At 32.6% G+C, this 22318-nt stretch overlaps 1 protein-coding gene across 1 annotated transcript in view; it reads left to right on the plus strand.

The window, feature by feature from the left end:
* The window catches only part of VPS13C (vacuolar protein sorting 13 homolog C), a 168383-nt gene that overhangs the window by 124757 nt on the left and 21308 nt on the right, over positions 1-22318 (plus strand). Inside the window, exons 63-74 of the mRNA XM_074327646.1 lie at positions 1376-1504; positions 1776-1909; positions 3361-3487; positions 5670-5905; positions 13882-14023; positions 15093-15233; positions 16192-16273; positions 16396-16465; positions 17085-17196; positions 17316-17429; positions 19349-19488; positions 21522-21603. Of these exons, the coding sequence (XP_074183747.1) occupies positions 1376-1504; positions 1776-1909; positions 3361-3487; positions 5670-5905; positions 13882-14023; positions 15093-15233; positions 16192-16273; positions 16396-16465; positions 17085-17196; positions 17316-17429; positions 19349-19488; positions 21522-21603 (1509 nt within the window). The remainder of the gene's footprint in view (positions 1-1375; positions 1505-1775; positions 1910-3360; positions 3488-5669; positions 5906-13881; positions 14024-15092; positions 15234-16191; positions 16274-16395; positions 16466-17084; positions 17197-17315; positions 17430-19348; positions 19489-21521; positions 21604-22318) is intronic.

Raw genomic sequence — 22318 nt, forward strand, 5'->3', positions numbered from 1 at the left:
ATTTAAGAAGTATATAATCTTGTTGGAGGGCTTAAGACACTTACAAATTAACACATGGAGAAAAAGATAATATATGCTAAGTTGCAGATGATTGTAGAATTTCTGAATAGATGAGCTGAAAGTCACCTTAAAAATTACTTAAAATCAACTCCCTTACTTGACAGAGAAGGATATAGATACTTTTCTAAGGTTAGTAAAATCATTGGAAGTTGAAATCATTGTGGTCTAGATCAGAGTGGAACGTTTCATAGAAGAGGTGAGATTTGAAGTAAATTTTGCTCAATAAGATTTGAGGAGGTGAAGAGAATGAGGGAAAGAGTGAGAGAGAGGACAGGTCAAAGGCAAGCATTAGTGCTTGAACTTGCCTGCGGTTTGAACCAAACCAGCTGACCATAAGAATAGAACCATTCTTCTGTACATCTCAAAAAAAAATTGATTCTAAAGTTATTTTTAAACATACTTAGCAAAAAGCTTAAGAGAAAGGATTCCAATTATAATAGAAACAAATTTAGAGCTCTAAGAGGCATGGGCTTTCCAAGGCACTTAGAATAATCTCCGTAGATTTGGTAAATAAACACTATTATCTTTGGTGTAGTTTTGATAATAGTAGTATTTTTATTCAGAAATAGAATTTACCCAGTATTCTGTAACAGAGAGACATGTTCTATTAGGAACTGAAATCTCAGTTTTATAGAAAACTGAGGCTCAAGGAGGTATATGATCTGATTTAGATAATCAAACAGCTAGGAAGATAGTGTCAGGACTTCCAGCAATGTCTATGGTGTTCTCTCCTCTGCCTTCAGATGATTTTCTGGTTGATCTTGGAAAAGAGTCTCTGAAAGAGTTCATAGTGCATTAAGTGATTAAAGTGGGATATGCACAAAGCAAGTGTTACTAAGATTACAGTTCTTAAATATTTAAGATATTTGAGATTTTTTTTATTGTTATGCTGAAATGTAGTATATAAAACTGAAAAGAACAAAGGAACAAGACAAACAAATGAAGAAACAAAAACTCATAGACACAGACAATAATTTAGTGGTTATCAGAGGGCAAGGTGGGAGGTGGGTGGTAGATGAGAGCAAAAGGGATCAAATATTTGAGACATTCTTAATCAATTAGCTCTTCAGTTTCTCATATTGTAATTATTCCGTAGGAAATATAGACTAATATGTCTACGTTCTTCTGATGAAGTGTCTTTGATTTCATAGTCATTATATTGTCAGTAATCTTAATATGAGAGGTACAGGGAATATTTGAAAAACTAAGTAGTAATTGAATCGCGATCAGATTTAGAATTGAAAACTTAATTAGCTACCATCTTATTTATACCACAGTATTGTTTTAAGACTGATATTAACTTTTATATTTTTAGTGCCTTCCATTTTGGCCTGAAAATTTGTCAGGCAAACTGTGCGTGAGAGTGGTGGGCTGCGAAGGATCCTCCAAACCATTCTTTTATAATCGACAAGATAATGGCACTTTATTGAGCCTAGAAGATCTGGTGCGTTTTCATATTTTATAATAAAATGTCTTTGATTTTTAAAATTCGCTTTAAAATGTGTTATTAAAGTATACCATAAAATCTAATTATTTGAATATACTATATCACTATATAATGCCAAATATATATATTTGTAAGAGATCAGAGCCAGTGTGCTTTGCAGTAAGAATTTAAGAAAACAAACTTTTTGTATCTACATACCTGATTGAAATTCCAAATGTTAAGTGCAAGTTAAACCAATTTCCCAAATGTACTTTTTTCCCATTGATAGAATGGAGGTATCTTGGTGGATGTAAACACTGCTGAACATTCAATTGTCATAACCTTCTCTGATTACCATGAGGGATCTGCACCTGCCCTAATAATAAACCACACACCGTGGGACACCCTCACATATAAACAGAGGTATGAAAAAAAGAGTTCATGGAAAAGCTGATATGCTTTTACTGGTTCACAATCCCTTATAGGAAACACTTGAGACTAGAAGTGTTTCATATTCCAAATGTTTTCAGATTTTAGAAAGGTAATATGAAGCACATGCTGTTTATTACCGATACCCTCAGCAGGTTTTGAGACAGTACTCTGTTATCAAACACACTGATATTTCTGCAGCAAAACGTATGAATATTCATACCAATTGGGATAACTAAAAACTATTAATAGTCTTACATCACTTCAGATTTTGCTGCCAAATGACTTTTGACACCAAACTTATAGGAAAATCTTTGAACTTTTGGAGCTTTTTAAATTTTAGAATTGCATATAAGGAATTGTGATCCTGTTTGAACATTATTATTCTTTTGTAATCTGATAATTCTCAGTGAACCTCTCCCTATAAATTCATATTTGTGTGTGGGGTTTTTGGTTTGTTTTTTGTTTTGGATTGGGGAAGTAGAAGATTAAATGGGAGGAATTTGAGTAGGTAGTGGTGTTGAATGTATAGTACAGGCTGATAGGAATTTTGTTGGTCTTGTCTCCTTTCATTTGGTTTGGATGATGCCATTATATAATGATATAACAGATAGTTTTAAACCCTTACAATATATAATACATGTTTGCAAAGAGTTATTATAAATCTCCAGAGCATTATTTTACATAAAGTAATTATACATATATAAATAATTATATGTGTATATAAATACAGAATAATGCCTTACAGATTTACCTATTCTTAACTCTTGTGGGTTGAATGCACTGAGAGATAAAAGCACAGAGTGGGATTAAAACCTAATTGAGTTCCTGTGTTTGTTTTTTTTTAAGTTCTCTGGAAAGTTTTTTGTATTATATTGTTAAACTTTAATGATCTATTTTAAAATCTCCTGAAAATCTTGTTAAAATGCACATTTTGGTTTAGTAGATTTCAGGTTTAGTAAATTTTAGAATTTTGCATTTCCAGCTAGCCCCTGGGTAATGCTGATGCCGCTGGTCCACCGACCACACTTACAGTGGCAACAGCATGGACCCAATTTTTTTTATGCGATTCATATTTATGTATTGCACTTGACTGAAAAGCTTTCGTTTGAGCACTGAGTGAAGTTCTTAAGCTACTATTCACAGTCTTTTTCATAGGTGTACTCTGTCATACCAGTCTGTTTACACTTAATGAATTCCATTGAGGTGATCTTGCCTGCATCAATTTAGAGTGTACTCTAACTTCAGAAAGGGCAATATTCTATTCCCTCAAGCTTTCAAACCATTAATTTACTGGACATATTAGGGTGTTATTTTTAAGCAGAGTTGTGTTGTATTAACAAAGGCAGTTTCACGAGTTTTTTGAGCCAGTCCTCATCTTGATAAATCACAGCTCTAAGTTTCTCAATGCCAAGATATTTTAATCTTTCATTGGTTGTTTTCAGTGGGTCACAGGAAGAAGTGCAACTCCTGTCCAGACAAGCTCGACTTTTTGCCTGGGCAGATCCTACTGGTACCAGAAAACTTACATGGAGATATGCAGCAAATATTGGGCAACACGATCTGTTAAAGGTATCATTTGATGTGCATGAGTGTTGCATATAAGTAAAGTGAATGGGGAAAAACAATATATTCTGTGCATACTTTATATATACCATTTAATCCTAAATTTTGATTAGATAAATATAGATAAAAGATTACGATTTTGTAAAAAAAAAAAAAAAGCTATCAGTTAATAGAACTAAAATCAGTGATAAAACAACTTTAAAACAATTGAGAAAATGAAAATAAAGAAAACTGTGCCTTTATAGTAAAAGAAGGAAACCTAAGGAAATATGTAAGTGGCAATTACTTTTTATTGATTGTGTATCATGTGTTCATGCTTTTCATATATTATCATTAATTGTTATGACTGGAACTTAGAAACTGCTAGTTAGAATTCAAAACCAGGTCTGTCTGACTTTATAGCCCATGGACTTTTTCCACTAAACCGTGCTTCCTGTCAATTATGTCAATAAATGAAAATGGTTTAAATTCTTTTATTAAAGGACAGAAAACACTCAGCTTAATTTTAGTAATAGTATCTAACGATATACTACTTACAAGAAATCTGTCTTAACCAAATTAACACAGAAAGTTATAAGCATGAATAGATAGTAAAGATTTAACAGGCAAACAGATGTATAAAGAAAGCAAAGTTGTTAATTTTAGTTTCTGAACACTCTAATTCAAAGCTAAAACCAGTAAGTAGGATATGATATTATGAAAAAGAAGGCATGATAGCTATAAAGCTTCATGCATTGAATAGCATTGCATCAAAATGTAAACTTAAAATTCTGGAAGTCAACTGAAACACACTTACTTGATGATATTTTTAACATACCTCGTTTAATTTTTAACAGATCAAATAGATGAAAAATAGATAGACTTAGAGATTATTTGAATAATAACTAAGATTGAACCAACATACATATCAAATGTTTTCATTTACAAAGAGAGAATTCGTCTTCTTAATAGGTACCTCTGAAACATTTACAAAATTTGATTGCATATTAGAGTAAAAAAAAAATTGGATAGACTACTTTGACATAGCAATAGATAAATTTTAAACAACAACATAACTATTCCTATACTCTTGGTAACACCATTTATTTGTTTTTGTGGTTTTATTCCAAGAAAGCATGAGATGAAAAGCACATGCTTTTCAAAAGTAGGTACTTGTACTGTTTGTTGAAATGAACTGTGGTTATATTTACGTTAAGCTCAGAATGAAGGGAATCATTTTTTCTCTGAAAACACTGACCAAATAAAGTCATATATATATATATACACACACACACACACACACACACACACACACATATATAATTTTTTTTGGGAACAGTGTGTTTCTTGAGGGCTCATCAGCTCCAAGTCATTGTCCTTCAGTCTAGTCGTGGAAGGCACAGCTCAGCTCCAAGTCAGTCGCCATTTTCAATCTTTAGTTGCAGGGGGTGCAGGCCACCATCCCATGCAGGGATTGAACTGGCAACCTTGTCATTGAGAGCTCACGCTCTAACCAACTGAGCCATCCAGCAGTTCATACGGAAACTCAGTGGCAGCTCGTTGTCTTCTGTCTAGGTGTGGAGGGTGTAGCTCACTGGCCCATGTGGGAATCGAACCTGCAGCCCTGTTGTTCAGAGCTCACGCTGTGACCAACTGAGCCATCTGGCTGCTCAAACCTCATATTTTTAAGTGCTATAGACCTTCTGCCAAGAAGCTGAAACTTAGTGAAACTTAGTACAAATTGATCGTCATATTTTGACTATTTAACAGTGTGATTTATATAAATATTTTCAATGCTACAAAATACTAAAACATAAAAATAAATTAGGTTAGTTTTATCTGACGTTACTTTTCTCAAAAGCTTCTGAACCATTCTGTTGTCCATCTTGGAGACAAGTAAGTATCATATAAGCATTGGTGCCATTGAAGGATATTCTTATTTCCGCTAAGTGCCTTTTGAGCACTAACTAGGTAACTCAAGCTAAGGTATAAAACAAATTATGTGCTGTCAATCATTATTACTGTTTGAAAAAAATTGGTGAGATGTTTGAAATAGATTATAACTTTATGTCATTTTGATGGTTAGAATTTTCCAATTTATAGTCATGCCTTTTAAACTTTTCTAAACTTTCTCAGTTACTGTAATTCAGCTTTATGTAATAAAAACTTACTCTTTGTTGGTTTAATATATAGTCTCTCTTTTCCCTAGGATGAATGTGGACAGTTTCCATATGATGCAAATATCCAGATACACTGGGTGTCTTTCCTGGATGGGCGCCAGAGAGTTTTGCTTTTCACTGATGATGTTGCCTTGGTTTCCAAAGCACTGCAGGCAGAAGAAATGGAGCAGGCTGATCATGAAATAACCTTTTCTCTTCACAGTCTTGGGCTTTCACTGGTTAATAATGAAAAGAAGCAGGAAATTTCATACATTGGGATAACCAGGTATGGAAGAAGGAAGATAAGGTATCAGAAATCTTTAAAAGACACTGAGTTCATAATATTGGATTTTATGAGAGTAAACAGATGCCTGTTCTGAATTTGATACACCGTACAATCTTGCAGGAAAACTTTACTGAACAGTTGCTTTCACTGCTAGTGAAAAACCCGTAGGATAGAAAGATGACTAAGAAAATGTCTTTGCCCTTACAATACTCATCATCAGTTGATGGGGAAGAAAGAGATTTGCTTCTTTCTTTGTTGTTTGTATGTATTTTTATAAATGAATTATAAACACGGAGAAATGCTATTATATAAAGACATATACATACATGCAGTGGAAATACAGAGGTAGAAGCAACTAACTTGTTTTGTGCCGTAGAGGCTGGAGAAACTGGCATAGGTCAGGAAAAGCCAACAACAGTGGTTCTGATAAATTGAAAAAGATTCATAGAGGAGGCAGTATTTGACATGGGTACATAATCATTAAGTGGGTGGTTATTTAGAACTTTTTAATAGTGACGGGACCAGTGATTTTCTCTAGTTCTGCCTATATCTGTATAAGAAAAATGTTTGAATTTATTTATTTTGGTTTTTTTTAATCACACTAACTTTGGTAAAAGACTCTTTTTTGGAGTCTGATGGGTGGAATGGTTAACATGTGACCGTGTATAACCAGCATAGGATCTATCGATAATTGTGTGTTTAGTGAAGTAAAAAATTAAGTAAATAAAGAGATCATGTATGTAATGTACTTTGCACAACACATAACAGGTTAAGAGTTCAAGAAATGGTATTACACATAGCATTAATATAATATTAATACATTTATGTATATATGAGTAATATATTCTCTTGGTTTTTCATTTCCATATTGTATAGTGTTTTAAACTAAATATGAAAGTCATTTTAAAGTCATATAAATCCGGTTTCTCTAATCTCTTGTTCTTTTCTATAACTTATTTTTATTTTAATATTATATATGCTGCTATAGTATTTTGTCAGATTGGCTTTTATTTATAAGGACATCTTAAAACTTCGTCTAAAAGAATTTGCCTTTTTTCTGACACACTACACATTCAGTTAGGATGTGTACTGAGGAAAAGTAAGTCAGTTATATAGTTTTTTAAACTATACTTAGTTTTTTGAGCAGTTTTAGGTTTATAGAAAAACAGTGTAAAATACACAGTTCCCATATACACTCCCTGTCCCCCAGGTTTCGTCTGTTATTAATATCTTGGGATAGTGGGTACAGTATGTTACTATTGATGAACTAATATTGATACATTATTATCTAAAGTCCCTTGTTTATGTTGTTTATGTTAGAATTTCTCTTTGTGTTGTAAATTGTATGGGTTTTGACAAATGTATAACATGTATCCTCCATTACAGTACCATATAGAATAGTTTCACTGCCCTAAAAATCACCTGTGTTCCACCTATTCATTCCTCTTCCCTTCCCCTGAACTCTTGAAAACCACTGTTCTTTTTACTGTCTCCAAAGTTTTACCTTTTCTGAAATGTCGTGTCATTGGAATTGTACAGTTTGTAGCCTTTTCAAATAGGCTTCTTTCACTTAGCAATATTCTTTTAAGGTTCCTCATGTCTTTTTGTGGCTCGATAACTATTTTTATCACTGAATAATATTTCATATCTGGATTATGGTAGTTTATCCATTTACCGATTGAAATACATCTTGGTTGCTTTCATGTTTTGGCAATTATGAAAAAAGCTACTATAAACATTCATATGCAGGTTTTGGTGTAGACAAAAGTTTTGAAATCTTTGGGTAAATATCAAGGAACATGATTGCTAGATTGTATTATGTAAGAGTATGTTTAGTTTTATAAGTGCCAAAATGGCTTCAAAAATGGCTGCACCATTTTGCATTCCCACCAGGAATGAATGAGAGTTCCTCTAGCTCCACATCTTTGCCAACATTTGGTGTTTTGTGTTTTAGATTTTGGCTTTTCTTATAGGCGTGTGGTGGTATCTCGTTGTTTTGGTGTGCAGTTCCCTAATTACTTATGATGTTGGGTATCTTCATATGCTGGATTGCCATCTGAATATTTTCTTTGATGAAATTCAGGTTTTTGCCCAGTTTTAAATTTTACGTTTTTTCATTGTTGAATTTTAACAGTTCTTTATATAGTTTGGATAATAGTCTTGTATGAGATATGTATTTTGCTAATATTTCCTCCCAGTCTGTGGCTTGCCTTCTCATTCTTTTAACAGTGTCTTTCATAGAGAAGTTTTTAATTTTAATGTAGTCCAATATCATTTTTTTTCTTTCATAGATTGTGCTTTTGGTGGTGCATCTTAAAAGTCATTGCCCAACTCAAAGTCAGAGTTTTAACTATGTTATCTTCTAGGAATATTATAGTTTTGTGTTTGATATTTACATCTGTAATCCATTTTGAGTTAACTTTTGTGAATTGTGTAAGCTCTGTCTAGATTAATTTTGTTTTTGTGTATGAGTGTCCAGTTGTTCCATCACCATTTGTTGAAAAGACTGTCCTTTCTTAATTGAATCCCTTTGCTCCTTTTCAAAGATCAGTTGACTGTATTTGTTTGGTTCTACTTCTGGGATTTCAATCCTGTTCTCTTGATCCATGTCTGTTCTTTCACCAGTTCCACACTGTCTTGACTTCTGTAGTTTTATAGTAATCTTGAAGTCAGGTAATGTCAGTCCTCCAGGTTTTTTCTTCTCCTTCAATATTGTATTGGCTGTTTTGAGTCTTTTGTCTTTCCATATAAACTTTAGAATCAGTTTGTCGATAGTCACAAAATAATTAGCTGAGATTTTGATTGGAATTGCATCAAATCTACAGATCAATCTGCAAAAAACTGGTATCTTGACGATATTAAGTCTTCATATCCATGTATATGGATTTTTCTATTTATTTAGATCTTTGATCTCTTTCAGCAGACTTTTATACTTTTCCTCGTATAGATTTTATACAAATTTGTTAGATTTTGTTTATACCCAAGTATTTCACGTGTTTGATGCTGATGTAAATGTTACTGTGTTTTTAATTTAAATTACAGTTGTTGTTCGTTGCTGGTATATAAGAAAACAATTGACTTTTGTATATGATGTATCTTGAAACTTACTAGTTGCAGGAGTTTTTTTGGTGGATTCTTTGGGATTTTCTACATAGACATCCGTGTCATCTGGCAACAAAGACAGCTTTATTTCTTCCTTCCCAATCTGTGTATCTTTTACTTTATTTTCTTGTCTTATTACATTGTCTAGGATTTCTTGTATAATGTTGAATAGGAGTGGTGAGAGTGGACATTTGTGCTTTGTTCTTAACGCAAAAACATTTAGTTTCTCATCATTAAGTATGATGTTAACTGTAGGTTTTTTGAAGGTGTTCTTTATCAAGTTAAAGAAGTTCACTTCTCTTCCTAGTTTGCTGCAGAGTTTTAATCATGAATTGGTGTTGGATTTATATAATTTATAGTAGATATTTTATTCATTACCTTCATTAACTAGTGCCTCCTAAACACATTACAGTGGTACCTCGGTTTTCAAGTGTAATCCATTCCGGAAGACCATCTGAGTTCTGAAACGTTCAAAAACCAAGGCATGGTTTCCCCATAGAAAGTAATGCAAAATGAATTAATCGTTCCAGACTTTTAAAATAAACCCCTAAAACTGCAAATTGAGCATGAATTTTACTATCTAATGATACCATAGATCCATATAATTTACAGCCTTCGTAAACCGAAATGTTTGCAATGGAGACGTTTGAAAACCGAGGTACCGTTGTATATAGTGAGGACATTGTTAACACTGTCATTGTCTAATTAATATCAACAAGCTATGTAGTTTATACTTTATTGTTATGCAAATAGCATAACCAAGAATTAGCAAAATATGGCCCATGAGCCAAATCTCACCCAGTGCCTGTTTTTGTTTAGTCTTGATCTAAGAATGATTTTTTATATTTAATGGTTGCATAAAATCAAGAGAAAAATAAAATTTTGTAAATGTGAAAATTATGTGGAATTCAAAGTTTGTTGCCCCTAAGTAAAGCTTTTTCAGAACACAGCCTTACTTATTTTTTTATATGTCTCGCTGCCTTTGCACTACTGCTCAGAGCACAACTCATAACTGTGATGTAGTTGTAACTTGAGTGTTTGAATTACAACTCAAACATACAGTTAGTTATACAATGGTACCTCTTCATCCAGTTTTGTTTTCATGGTTTTACTTGTGCTCAACCATGGTCTGAAAATGTTAAATGGAAAATTCCAGAAGTAAATAATTTATAAGTTTTAGATTTTGTGCCATTTTGAGTAGCGTGATCTCCCACCATCCTGCTCCGTCTCACTTGGACATGAATCACCCCTTTGTTCAGTGTATCTATGCTGTATATGCTATCCATGTGTTGGTCACTTAGTAACTGTCTCAGTTACCAGATCAGTTGTCGTGGTATCACAGTGATTGTATTCAGATATTCTTTATTTTACTTAATAATGGCTTCAAAGCCAAAGAGAAGCTGTAAAGTGCTTTCTTAAAGTAAAAAGGTGAAAGTTCTCAATAAGTAAAGAAAAAAATCGTATGCTGAGGTTGCCAAGCTCTTCGTAAAGAGTGAATCTTCTATCCACCTTTCTGAAGAAGGAAAAAGAAATTGTGCTAGTTTTTGCTGTCGCATCTTCAACTGCAAAAGTTACAGCCACAGTGCATAATAAGTACTTAGTTAAATGGAAAAGGCATTAAATTTGTGGGTGGAAGACATGAACAGAAAATGTGGTCTGGTGTCATTTTTGATTGCAACATGTTGCTCCAGAAAGCATTGAGCCTATATGAAGACTTCAGCAAGGGATCCTCTGAAATGAGTGACAGCAAGCCATTTACTGCAAATAAGGATGGTTACACAGATTCAGGAATAGGTTTGGACTGAAACATATAAAATTTACTGGAGATGCTGTTTCTGCCAAAGAAGAAGCTGCTGCCACATTTCCAGCAGAGTTGAAGTTGGTTAGGGTGTGATACTATCTGTGTTTTCAAGCATCCACTGGGAATCTTGGAATAATTTCCCTGTGGGTAAGGGGGGACTACTGTATTGTAACTTTTATTTATTTTTTAGTACTAATGCCTACTCATCATGTCAAAGCAAGAAGAGAAAAGTAAACTTTGAATATCACTTTTATAAGGCACAGTTATCAAATGAAATGGCAAAGCATTAGTTTATCATGCGATGAGTCTATACCTGTGCTAAAGGAAAACAACAACATTTCCAAACTAAGCATGCATCACAACATACCTAACTCACATGAAAGCAATGCCCAGAAAAATTAGAAAATTTAAGAGAAAATATCTAATCACCACAGATTTTCTTCAGGAAAATAAAAACAAAACAAAAAACAAGGCTGCAACCAAAGTTGGTTTCTGAGTGAATCATTTGTTAGCCAAGCAAGGAAAACCTCTTACCAATGGTGAGTTCATTGAGTAATGTGTTATTATAATAGGTAAAGAAATGTGTCCAGAGAAAATAAACTTAGGACCATTAGCTTTTGTGAGAATATTTGCTTGAAGAATTGAGGAGCAACATCAATAGTCAATTAAAAAACAAGCCCAGTGATTTTGAGTGGTTTTCCTTGTCTCTTGATGAGTCAACAGATGTTACAAATACTGCTCAGTTGTGTTTTGAGAAGCTAATGCTGAGTGTGAAATGGCTGAAGAATTAGCCTCGATGAATAGTTGACATAGAAAAACTACAGGTGAGACGATTTTCAAACAAGTTAAAGAGTTAATTCATTACAACCTGATGTGGAATTTTCTAAGCTATGCTACAAGTGATGATGGGAAAAATATGTGTGGAACAGAGGACGACTTAATTGGACAAATTCACAAAGCTTGTGAAAATGTAGCGTTTAAAGCCAATATAGTTCATTTTATTGTTCATCACCAGGTACTTTGTAGAAAATATTTGAATCGATCATGTGTTATCAAACTCATAGTGTCAATTAGTGAACTTCATTCATTCTTGTGGACTTAACTATCATTAGTTTGGTGAATTTTTGTCAGAAATGCAAGCTGAGTGTCCTGAACTGTCTTACCACACAGTTTGATGGCTTAACAGTGATACTTTTTATTTTATTCTTTTTGAGTTCTGGGCCAAGATTTAAATTTTTCTGAATGAGAAGAATCACCCTCAACCACAATTATTGTAGACTGAGTGGCTTTTGCCACAGAATTGGTAATGAATCTAAAAGAAGACAAATCATCGCTTATATGCAAAATTTACATTGCACTGAAATCATTTCGATAACAACTAACATTATTTGAATCAATGTCAGGCTGTTTTATACTTCCTCTGCTGTCCACAGTTGGACAAGAAGTGAGATCTCCATCTTCACACAAGTTTGGAGAGGGTATATTTTATGACTTGCAACTGCAGTCCTAGCAACATTTTTTCCAACCTCAATGCAAATGCAAAGAAAGTTTCCACATTTCAAAATCTACTTACTTGTGTAATGGAAGCGCTTTTGCCTAATCTTCAGTTGGAAGTGATTGATCTGTAATGTACTGACATGTTTAAAGGCAACTATCAAAAGCAGAATATGAGGTTTGACAATTAAGTTCGCAAACTTGTTGCAATGATGTTGCTAACTTTTTTGATATCAGGGTGATTATTCATTATGAATATGTAGTAACTGGACAAACAGTTAACCAAGTTTACTATTTGGAAGTGCTGAAAAGGCTGCGTGAAGACATTAGACCTGAACTTTTCAATTCATGGCTCTTGCATCACGACAATGCACCAGCTCACACAGCACTGTCTATGAGGGAGTTTTTAGCCAGTGAACAAATAACTGTGCTGGAACACCCTCCCTACTCACCTGATCTGGCCACCAGTGACTTCTTTCTTTACCTGAAGCCTAAGGAAATATTGAAAGGAAAACATTTTGATGACATTAAGGACATCAAGGGTAATACGATGTCAGCTCTGGTGGCCATTCCAGAAAAAGAGTTCCAAAATTGCTTTGAAGGGTGGACTAGGTACTGGCATCGGTGCATAGGTTCCCAAGGGGAGTACTTTGAAGGTAACTATAGTGATATTTAGCAATGAGGTATGTAACACTTTTTCTAGGATGAGTTCGCGAACTTAATTGTCCAACTTCATAATAGAGTAGGAAATAGAATTTTAGACTTTGAATTTTCTAATAGGAAACAATTTTATAAACGTATTTCAAGAATACATATACTCAGTGAAAACAGTATTCCTGTAGATTGATATCCCTTATTTGGCAGTACCAGTCTCTGAAAGCACAGTTTTAAAGATGCTCACTACAGATCATCATGAACAGATGAACATTTGCAATGGATTTTGATAACAGGAAAAACTGACTTTGAGCCCTAATTAAGTAAACTGTTGTCACCCCACAAAAGAAGTGTAAGAAAAAATCTTTTTGTGACTATGTATAGATGGTGATGGATGGACTTACTGTGGTGATAATTTCACAGTATGTACAAATATCTTGTCGTTATGTTGTATACCTGTTTTATGTCAATTATACTTCAATAAAAAACTAAAAAGTAAAAACGTGTATTTTTCTCACTATTAATAGACTTGTGTTGTCTAAAATTGTATTCAGTTGCTATTTTTATAGTTTGAATTTCATCAATTACAACATTTGTGAAAGATTTTTTCCTCTCTCTTGTTATTTAAATACGTACATAATAATTTCTGCTTTGTCTCAGCCCAAAGAGCCTAAAATATTTACTATATGGCCCTTACAAAAAAAATTTGCCAATTCTTTAATTGAATGTCAACTTACGATAGAAAAACATTTTTCCCTGTCCCTTTTTCTTATTTTTTTTATAACAAAGGTATATTTTGATGTTTAAAAATATGTCTTGTATAATTTTCACAGGAGATTGGTTGTTGCAATAATTTGGAATTCAATGATAGTTCCACAAACCAAAATATGTACTCCTAATTTAATTTTCTTTATGAATTATTTAGTTCTGGTGCTGTTTGGGAGATGAAACCAAAACAGAAATGGAAGCCTTTTAGTCAAAAGCAGATAATCTTACTGGAACAGTCCTATAAGAAATATCAAGTAGCAAAAGAACATGGCTGGATTAAACTTGACAATAATTTTGAGGTATATCATAATTTTTTTGTTTGGTTTTTATATATATATTTTAGTGGTGGTGGTAGTGGTAATATGTAAAGTTTTATTATCTAAATAAATATTTATTATCTAAATTAAACTTATTTGTTAGTAGAATTGGCATGACTGATGTTTATTGGTACATTATTTAGTAATATTAAAATTAAAATTTAATATTACTAAATCATACTGTTGAAGCATGATTTAAATATGTTTCTCTTGCACGTTTTTATAATTCTGTTTACAAGACAGGTAGTTTCATGGAACTTGTTTTGTTTTCAGTAAGATTATGGAGAAATTAAGACTGCTTGAAACTTTTTCTCATGTTTTGAGTGATACTAATATATATAGTATTGCTAAATAAAGGCTGTGAAAAATTATATATTGCAATGATGAAAAACCTATAGAAAACTCGCTCAATTAAATTCATTAAATGTAAATGATTGTTAGATGTGAGTATATGTCCACAAATAAAGTTGTACTTGACATGGGCCCTTACGATGTTGAAATTGAAAGTCACTTTTTCTCCAAAAAGACCCCAAAAACTTGACTGTAATTTCTACCTTGTTCTGGTTCAGCCATATCATTTTGGTTGCTTTTTGTCTTTAATATCTGCTTATTGAGTTTATACCAGAAATGCTCCCCACCCCCACACCCATCTCCATAAATGTTGGCTGTGCTGAAATGAAAAAAAAAATAACAATGCTATTAGCGTCAGATATAAATAATGTATCAACTGTTCATTGTTTAACTTTGTTAATACAAAGTTTAAGAATTATCTAAAATTATTTATTGAGGTTTTAAAAAAACGTACAGCATGGCTTATTTTCTTTAAGTACAGTTTATATAATTGAAAAGTTCCCCAATCTTGTTTTCTTAATAACTTTGGTACAAAATAATTATTTTGCTTCAAAGATCTCAACTGTAAGTCTCATTAAGGTAGCTCTTCTGGTGAGACAGAGTTTAAGGTATTCTTTCAAGTAGTGAGTACATGAATATTTAAAATGGACTATACTACTAATACCAGCTCATCACAAAAACATGTGTTTCTTTTCTCCAGGTCAATTTTGATACAGTTCCAATGGAAATGCGCCTTCCTATTCGGTGCCCTATAAAGCGAGATTTTTTATCAGGAATTCAGATTGAATTTAAGCAGTCTCCTCACCAGAGAAGTTTACGGGCCACGTTGTATTGGCTTCAGGTAACATTGTCCTCCTCAATTCAGTAGATATACAGATGGTCCCCGACTTATGATGGTTTGAATTATGCCTTTTGGACTTTATGATGGTGTGAAAGCAATACTCATTCAGTAGGAACCATATTTTGAATTTTGATCTTTTTCGGGCTAGCAGTGTGCTATAGGATGCACTCTTGTGATGCTGAGCAGCAGCACCAAGACACAGCGCCTGGTCAGTCATTGGATCAGGAGGGTAAACAACTGATACCTGACAGTGTATCATTAAATGCATTTTCAACTTATGAAACGTATCAGGATGTAACCCCATTGCAAGTAAAGGAGCATCTATATCTAATGACTTTGGGAATCTTGGGGATGAATTTTTTTTCTTTTTTTTTTTTACAGGGTTCTAGCATACACTGTAATTGATGTCTTTCTTTTTTGTTTGTATGTTTATTCCCCTTCTCCCATGCGTCCTTTGGATTTAGCATACTTACTATCCAAGTCCAAAGTCCTTGTGACTGTCGAGACTATTGAATTTGATTAGTTAGCCTGAAAGAGTGTTTTATTGCACTAAAATTGTTATTTTTAAATGATTCTTTGAAGATGTGGGATTCCCAAATAGGATTTTCTTTTGTCATTCTTTATGAGAATGAGCAGGTCTTTATTGGAGGTTGTTTTAGCTGCTTGTTTGCATTCTCCCTCTCTTCGTTTTAACTACTAAATGTTATTCTCCTTTTTTCTTTTTATCTATCCTCTGATTTCATATAGTCTCCTCTTACATTTTATTTAAATTAAAGAAAGTAGAAATCCCATGTGATCTCTAGGTACAAGTACTTCCATTAATAGTATACATGCTGCACAATATTAATGCAATTATGAGGATATTTATTCCTTTATATAGTCTCAGAAACTAAAAATTCAAATTTAAATTATTGTAATCCTGCTGAGTTTGTTTTCTACCTTTTTTCTTTTTTTTCAGATTGATAATCAGTTACCAGGTGCAATGTTCCCTGTTATATTTCATCCCGTGGCCCCTCCAAAATCTATTGCTTTGGATTCAGGTAAAAAACAAAAACCAAAAAATAAGTTGAGATATACCCCATTTATAAAAATTAAGTAAAAATTATTTTGACCTAGTATAAAATTTGATTGCCTTTTTCTTGTTTTTTTTTCTTTCTCTTAGAACCCAAACCTTTCATTGATTTGAGTGTTATCACAAGATTTAATGAGTACAGTAAAGTCTTACAGTTCAAGTAAGTAAATATTCCCTTGTCTATCTATCTAAAGGAATTTAAAATGAGAATCTACTTTGAAAACAAATTTTACTCTTTTGAAAGTGACTTTTATATAAAAATTATTTCCACCTGAACATATTAATCCACTTTTGGTCAAGTAATTCTCTATGCTGAGACTATTTTAATAATAGCCTCTACATCATATTTTAAAGTATAAAATTCCTTCAACTGCCTTCTCCCCTTGTAACTCAAATTTGAATATAAAATAGTCAGTGAAATATAAATGATGTAAGTATTTGTGAGGTACGGTTTTTAAAGCAATTGCTGTGGACTTTAAAAATTGGCAATGTATGCTATATCATCTAATTGTGTTTGTCTGTTTTATGACATGATAAATGTGGGACTTGGGACTTTAAATGCTAAGTGTTAATACAGCACTATTACCTTGAATGAAATCTTCATTTTTATGAAAAAAATCTCAGTCTAAGTAGACTTTGATTTTGTTGACATAACACTAAGAGATGAAGGAACAAGATCTTACTGTGGCTTTTGGCTAAAATCAAAGTTTTAACATAGAAAATTACTAGGTTTGATTTCCCAACCCTTTCCCCACCTTTAAAATTTTGTTTTTCCTCAGGTATTTTATGGTCCTTATTCAGGAAATGGCCTTAAAAGTTGATCAGGGGTTTCTGGGAGCTATAGTTGCACTATTTACCCCAACAACTGACCCTGAAGCTGAAAGAAAACGGGTAACAGTTTTTATTTCTTGGGAAAATTACAAAATTAAAAAAATAAGTCATCCATTCTTTAAACTAATTGTAGTAGACAAAAAAAGTAAAATAGAAATTCTTGATTTAATTTTTTTCAGACAAAGTTAATCCAGCAAGATATTGATGCTCTGAACACAGAATTAATGGAGACTTCAATGACTGATATGTCAATTCTAAGTTTCTTTGAACACTTCCATATTTCTCCTGTTAAGGTTTGTTATAATTATTATTTTGAAAATTTGGCAGAATTGTAGAACTTTTAAAGGGTCTGTGTACAAATGTGGGTTTTAATTTGTTGCATCAAATATTTGATGGGAATTTTGTTTGATTAATTGAAATAATTAAGACAATTCTCTGAAACATATGTACAACCATAATTCCCACCGAGAAACCACCAGAGCATGTTCTCTAGTCTTGAATTAATAACCCTTTTATTCAAGGAAGAAGCTGACAAAAGCATTTCTTAATTAAGCAAAGAAGTGCTCACCAACGTTTAATGTTTTGGTGCACTTTGTAACTACTATCATTGTCTAAACAGAAAGCTATAATGGGCGCCCTTACCAGAATGTAAAAACGCTGAAGTAGGTATTATACTGTCGATGTGGTGTTTTTCACCCTTTCAACATTTGATTGTAACTAAGGGAGTGGAAAATTGGATACCTTTCACTTGCCTGATTTTGTACTTTATGAACCCATTTCCTTTTCTCCTTTTATTGTTCTTTTTAGGTTTTATAGGGGAAGGTGACTGCTTAGGAAATTCACAAATGCTGTCATCCTTAATGCTCTAAACTTGTGTAATGAGCCAGATTTACAATTAAGCAGCTCTTTAAAATATTGATGATCCTTTACATTCTCAAAAACTGTTTACAACACATTATTTTCATTTGCATTCACCAATTCATTTAGCTAAGTGAGGTATTTTAAATAATTTTAAACTGATACATTAGTTTCGTGGTATCAGACATATTGATAGTGTTAGGTTTAAAACTGATATTTTATGTGGTAAGTTATACACAATTTCTTTTTCATTAAATGAAAATCAGTTATTTATGAGATTGAACAATACCTTCAAATATTTTTGAATGCCTGCTTTCAAAGTTGCTGTGGGAAGTATAAAGTGACTTCATTGAGTTTATAATCTAAGGGGGTATTAAAGATTGATAATTTACTTATTCATGTTTTTAGGCACAAATTATCCCATGAAGTTGAATTATTAAGATCAGGAACCATTGTTATTGTCTTTTTCCATGGTAACTTTGTCCTAGAGAAAGGCAGGATCTCTATTCACTTAAGCTTACCTTTCCTGGATCTGAATATTCTCTTGACTCTGCAAATGGGCAAAAGTCCACATCAAAGAAAAGCCCAACAACCAGGCTTTCCTGACCTTACAAGTTTGCTCTGTTGAGCTCTGTATTAGTTAGGTAAAATGCCTAGGGAAAGGCAGAAAAAGAAAGGAGAGTCATCTGCTCTATTTACACAGGTAGAATTACCTTTTGTGTGTGTCTTCGGGCACTGTTGCACTGATGATGATACACCACACAAAGCAGAAGAAGCTAAATGGGAATGTGAAAATCTTGTGTTTAAGTAGTGCGTTGAAGAGGTCTTTGGAAGCTGAAATCCTTATTACTCTTTAAAAAATTTGTTTAGCAACTTGCTAATTGTTGCCATAATTATAATGTTGTTACTTGTTATTATTGTATAATTATAATACAATTATTATTGTTAATTGTTGCCATAAGTTAGTTACCTTAATTGGTTGGAAATAAATGATTACCCGTTATTTTGACAGATAGACTACTTTGATGCCCTTTGACGTGTTTTTCTTCTTAAAACGATTATGCTACTTTTGTAAAGTGTTTTAGGCCCCTCCATATAAACAGAATGGTATTTATACACTTTGAATAAAATTATAACTCTAAATTTGGGACAGACTAATTTGTATTTTATCACAAATTAAATATGAGAATAAGATAGGAATGAGCTATTCTATATTATGTACAGAGTAACAAATAATAGCTTTCTTTAGGACTCTAATGAAAGATACAACATTTGTTTGCATCTGAAAGATCTGGTTCCTGTGTATGTAAATTTTTTGTTTTTAGCTTTCATTTATTGAATATTTTTCTTTTAGTTGCATTTGAGTCTGTCTTTGGGTTCTGGAGGTGAAGAGTCAGACAAAGAAAAACAGGAGATGATTGCGATTCATTCTGTCAATCTGCTATTGAAAAGCATAGGTGCTACTCTGACTGACGTGGATGATGTTATATTCAAGTAAGATTTGTTAAAGTGCATTGGGATCTTTCTTCATACTAATTTTCTCCATTTGTGTCAGAATGTTAGCTTAGAAAAATGATAATTCTTACTACTTACAGTTGAAGAGTTGCCCCCCCCCCCGTTTTTAATTGGGGAACAGTGTGTTTTTTCAGGATGTCAAGTCGTTTTTCAATCTAGTTGTGGGGGATGCAGCTTAGCTCCAAGTCAGGTCGTTGTTTTTAATGTAGTTGTGGTGGGCACAGCTCACTGGCCCATCTGGGACTCAAACCGGAAACCTTGGTGTTATGAGCATTGTGCTCTAACCACTGAACAAACCGGTCACCCAGGTCCCTTTGTAATTATTCTTTTTTGGTATGCTTATTTTGCTTATAAAGATAAGGTAAAGAATCTTAAGAAAACTTAAAGAGTTTTCCTCAGTTATTCTTGTCTAGATAATATATCAATATAGAATAAAAACTGACGTTTTATTGGCGTATTATATATTGATGTTTTAAAACAAAATTATATTTAGAAATATGTAGCATTAGAGTGAGATTTCAGTATAAACATGTGGCAAAGTATAGATATTAACTCCTTGCTACATCTAATAATGTTTATGTGTGCCAGACACATATAATTCAGTGAATGTTTATTTATTTTTTTTTTAGTCACTTTTTTTATTTTTTATTAAATTTATTGGGGTGACAGTTGTTAGTAAAATTACATAGATTTCAGGTGTACAATTCTGTATTACATCATCTATAAATCCCATTGTGTGTTCATCACCCAGAGTCAGTTCTCCTTCCATCACCATATATTCGTGAATGTTTATTGAATTGAATATTCATCAGTATTGGAACAAGTATTACCTTGGAAAAAAAAAATCATTTATATCCTTTCCACCTCACTTGTATACTGTCAAATTTCATAGCACTCAAAGGATTAAATATAAAATTCAAATTGAAAAGATTAATTAAAAAAACCAAGTTAAGTGGTACCAAATCTCTGAATAAAACAAGTCTTTCTAATTTTAAAAGCAATGGAAAAAATCCCAATGGAAAACACAAAATAGATTTGACTATATAACAATTAAACACTTTACAACAAAATCAATGAAAACATTTAAAAACCAAAGAATTGGGAAAATACAATGACAAATATGATAGAGCGAGGATGAAGAGTCTTGATATTAAACACTGATGAGAAAAACCTAAAGATTCCAATACCATAATTGCCAGAGGACAAATAGAGATAATTTACAATAGGGAAGATACGGTAGCTGATAGACATTTGAAACATTCAGTTTTATTATTTGTCAAAGAATATATGAAAATTAAAGCAAACTATCAAAGATTTCAAAATATGAGCAATCCTAGTATTGGGGGGCAATGGTCTGAGAAATGGGGACTTTTTTTTTTATAACTTTGAGTGGAAAGGGATATATATCAAGAATTTTAAATGTTTTTATAATCTTTCACTTTCAGTAATTATTTTTTGAGGAATTCAGTCCAAAAAAAATCTTGAAATTTAGCCAGTTATATTCAAGATACACTTGGCAGCACTAATTATTATGCCAAAATTTGGAAATATCTGACGGTAGAATTGTTATGACACTTCCACATGATGGATTGCTATGCATCCATTAAAAAAGATTACATAGAATTTTGAATAACATAGAGAAATACTTATGTACAATGTTAAGTGTAAAAACATATATAAAATGTTTTAAATATTTTTAAATTGCATGGAAAACAAAGGATTCAAAGTGGTAATGATGAGAAGAAAAAACTTAAAAATCCACTGTGTGGTGGGATTATGGTTGGCTTTTTTAAACCTTGTACTCTATGTATTTATGAAGGACTTTTATGAGAAAGTACTACTTTATTAATTTTGTTACCATAATATTAATATTTCAAACATAAATTATATATGGCAGATGTGCAAATCTAATTGTGAATCAGCAATGATTAACTAATCATTGTAATTTTGTCCCTTTTTTCACAATATAATTTTTGAATCTTTCTATAATCTTTGAATCTTTTTCCTCCCAGACTTGCTTATTATGAAATTCGATACCAGTTTTACAAGAGAGATCAGCTCATGTGGAGTGTTGTTAGACATTACAGTGAACAGGTAATTTCTTATCATAATAGCTCATGGGGAATATACTTTATAAAATACCAAAACAAAACATTTGTATGTGATTGTAAAGTGTGTGATAATGTTTACATAATTTACTCAATTTATAATCTCATTAATTATTAGTTTTCAAGAATGTTTCCATTTCTTTTAGTTCTTTCCCCCTATATATACCTTTCTAAGAGTTTCTTCCAGTGCCTTTTTTCCTTTGCAATATACATTTACCATTTTGGGAAAGAATAGTGATTTAGGAGTCATTACACTTTATTTCTTCAATGACTACAGTTTCTAAGCGTAATCTAGTAGAATTGCAAGAGGAGTTCTAAGCCAGGTTCTTCCCCGTGCTTCCGTTACTTCGTGGTTCGAGTTGTATGTACAGAGACATAGTTGTTTCCGGGCACTGAGTACCATTGCTATACGGTGGTACTCCAGGGTGACATTCCCTTTACTTCCACTGCTGGGAGGTCCTTTCTCCTATGGTTTGTATAGACATTATGTTTATTAAATGTTCAAATAGGCATGTATTTTAATTTGTTTTTTTGTTCTGATTATTATTCTCCATCTACTTTCATAGTAATAATGATAAAAAAACAAAATATTAAAACTAAGTAACAATTACTGAATTTAATATGCATACTCAGTCATGCAGGGTCAATATAATATGCCTCCCATTTTACAGATGAGAAGACTGAGGACTCTAAAAACTAAG

This window comes from Rhinolophus sinicus, linkage group LG03 (assembly GCF_036562045.2).
Source record: "Rhinolophus sinicus isolate RSC01 linkage group LG03, ASM3656204v1, whole genome shotgun sequence".
In the NCBI taxonomy this organism is placed as follows: domain Eukaryota; kingdom Metazoa; phylum Chordata; class Mammalia; order Chiroptera; family Rhinolophidae; genus Rhinolophus; species Rhinolophus sinicus.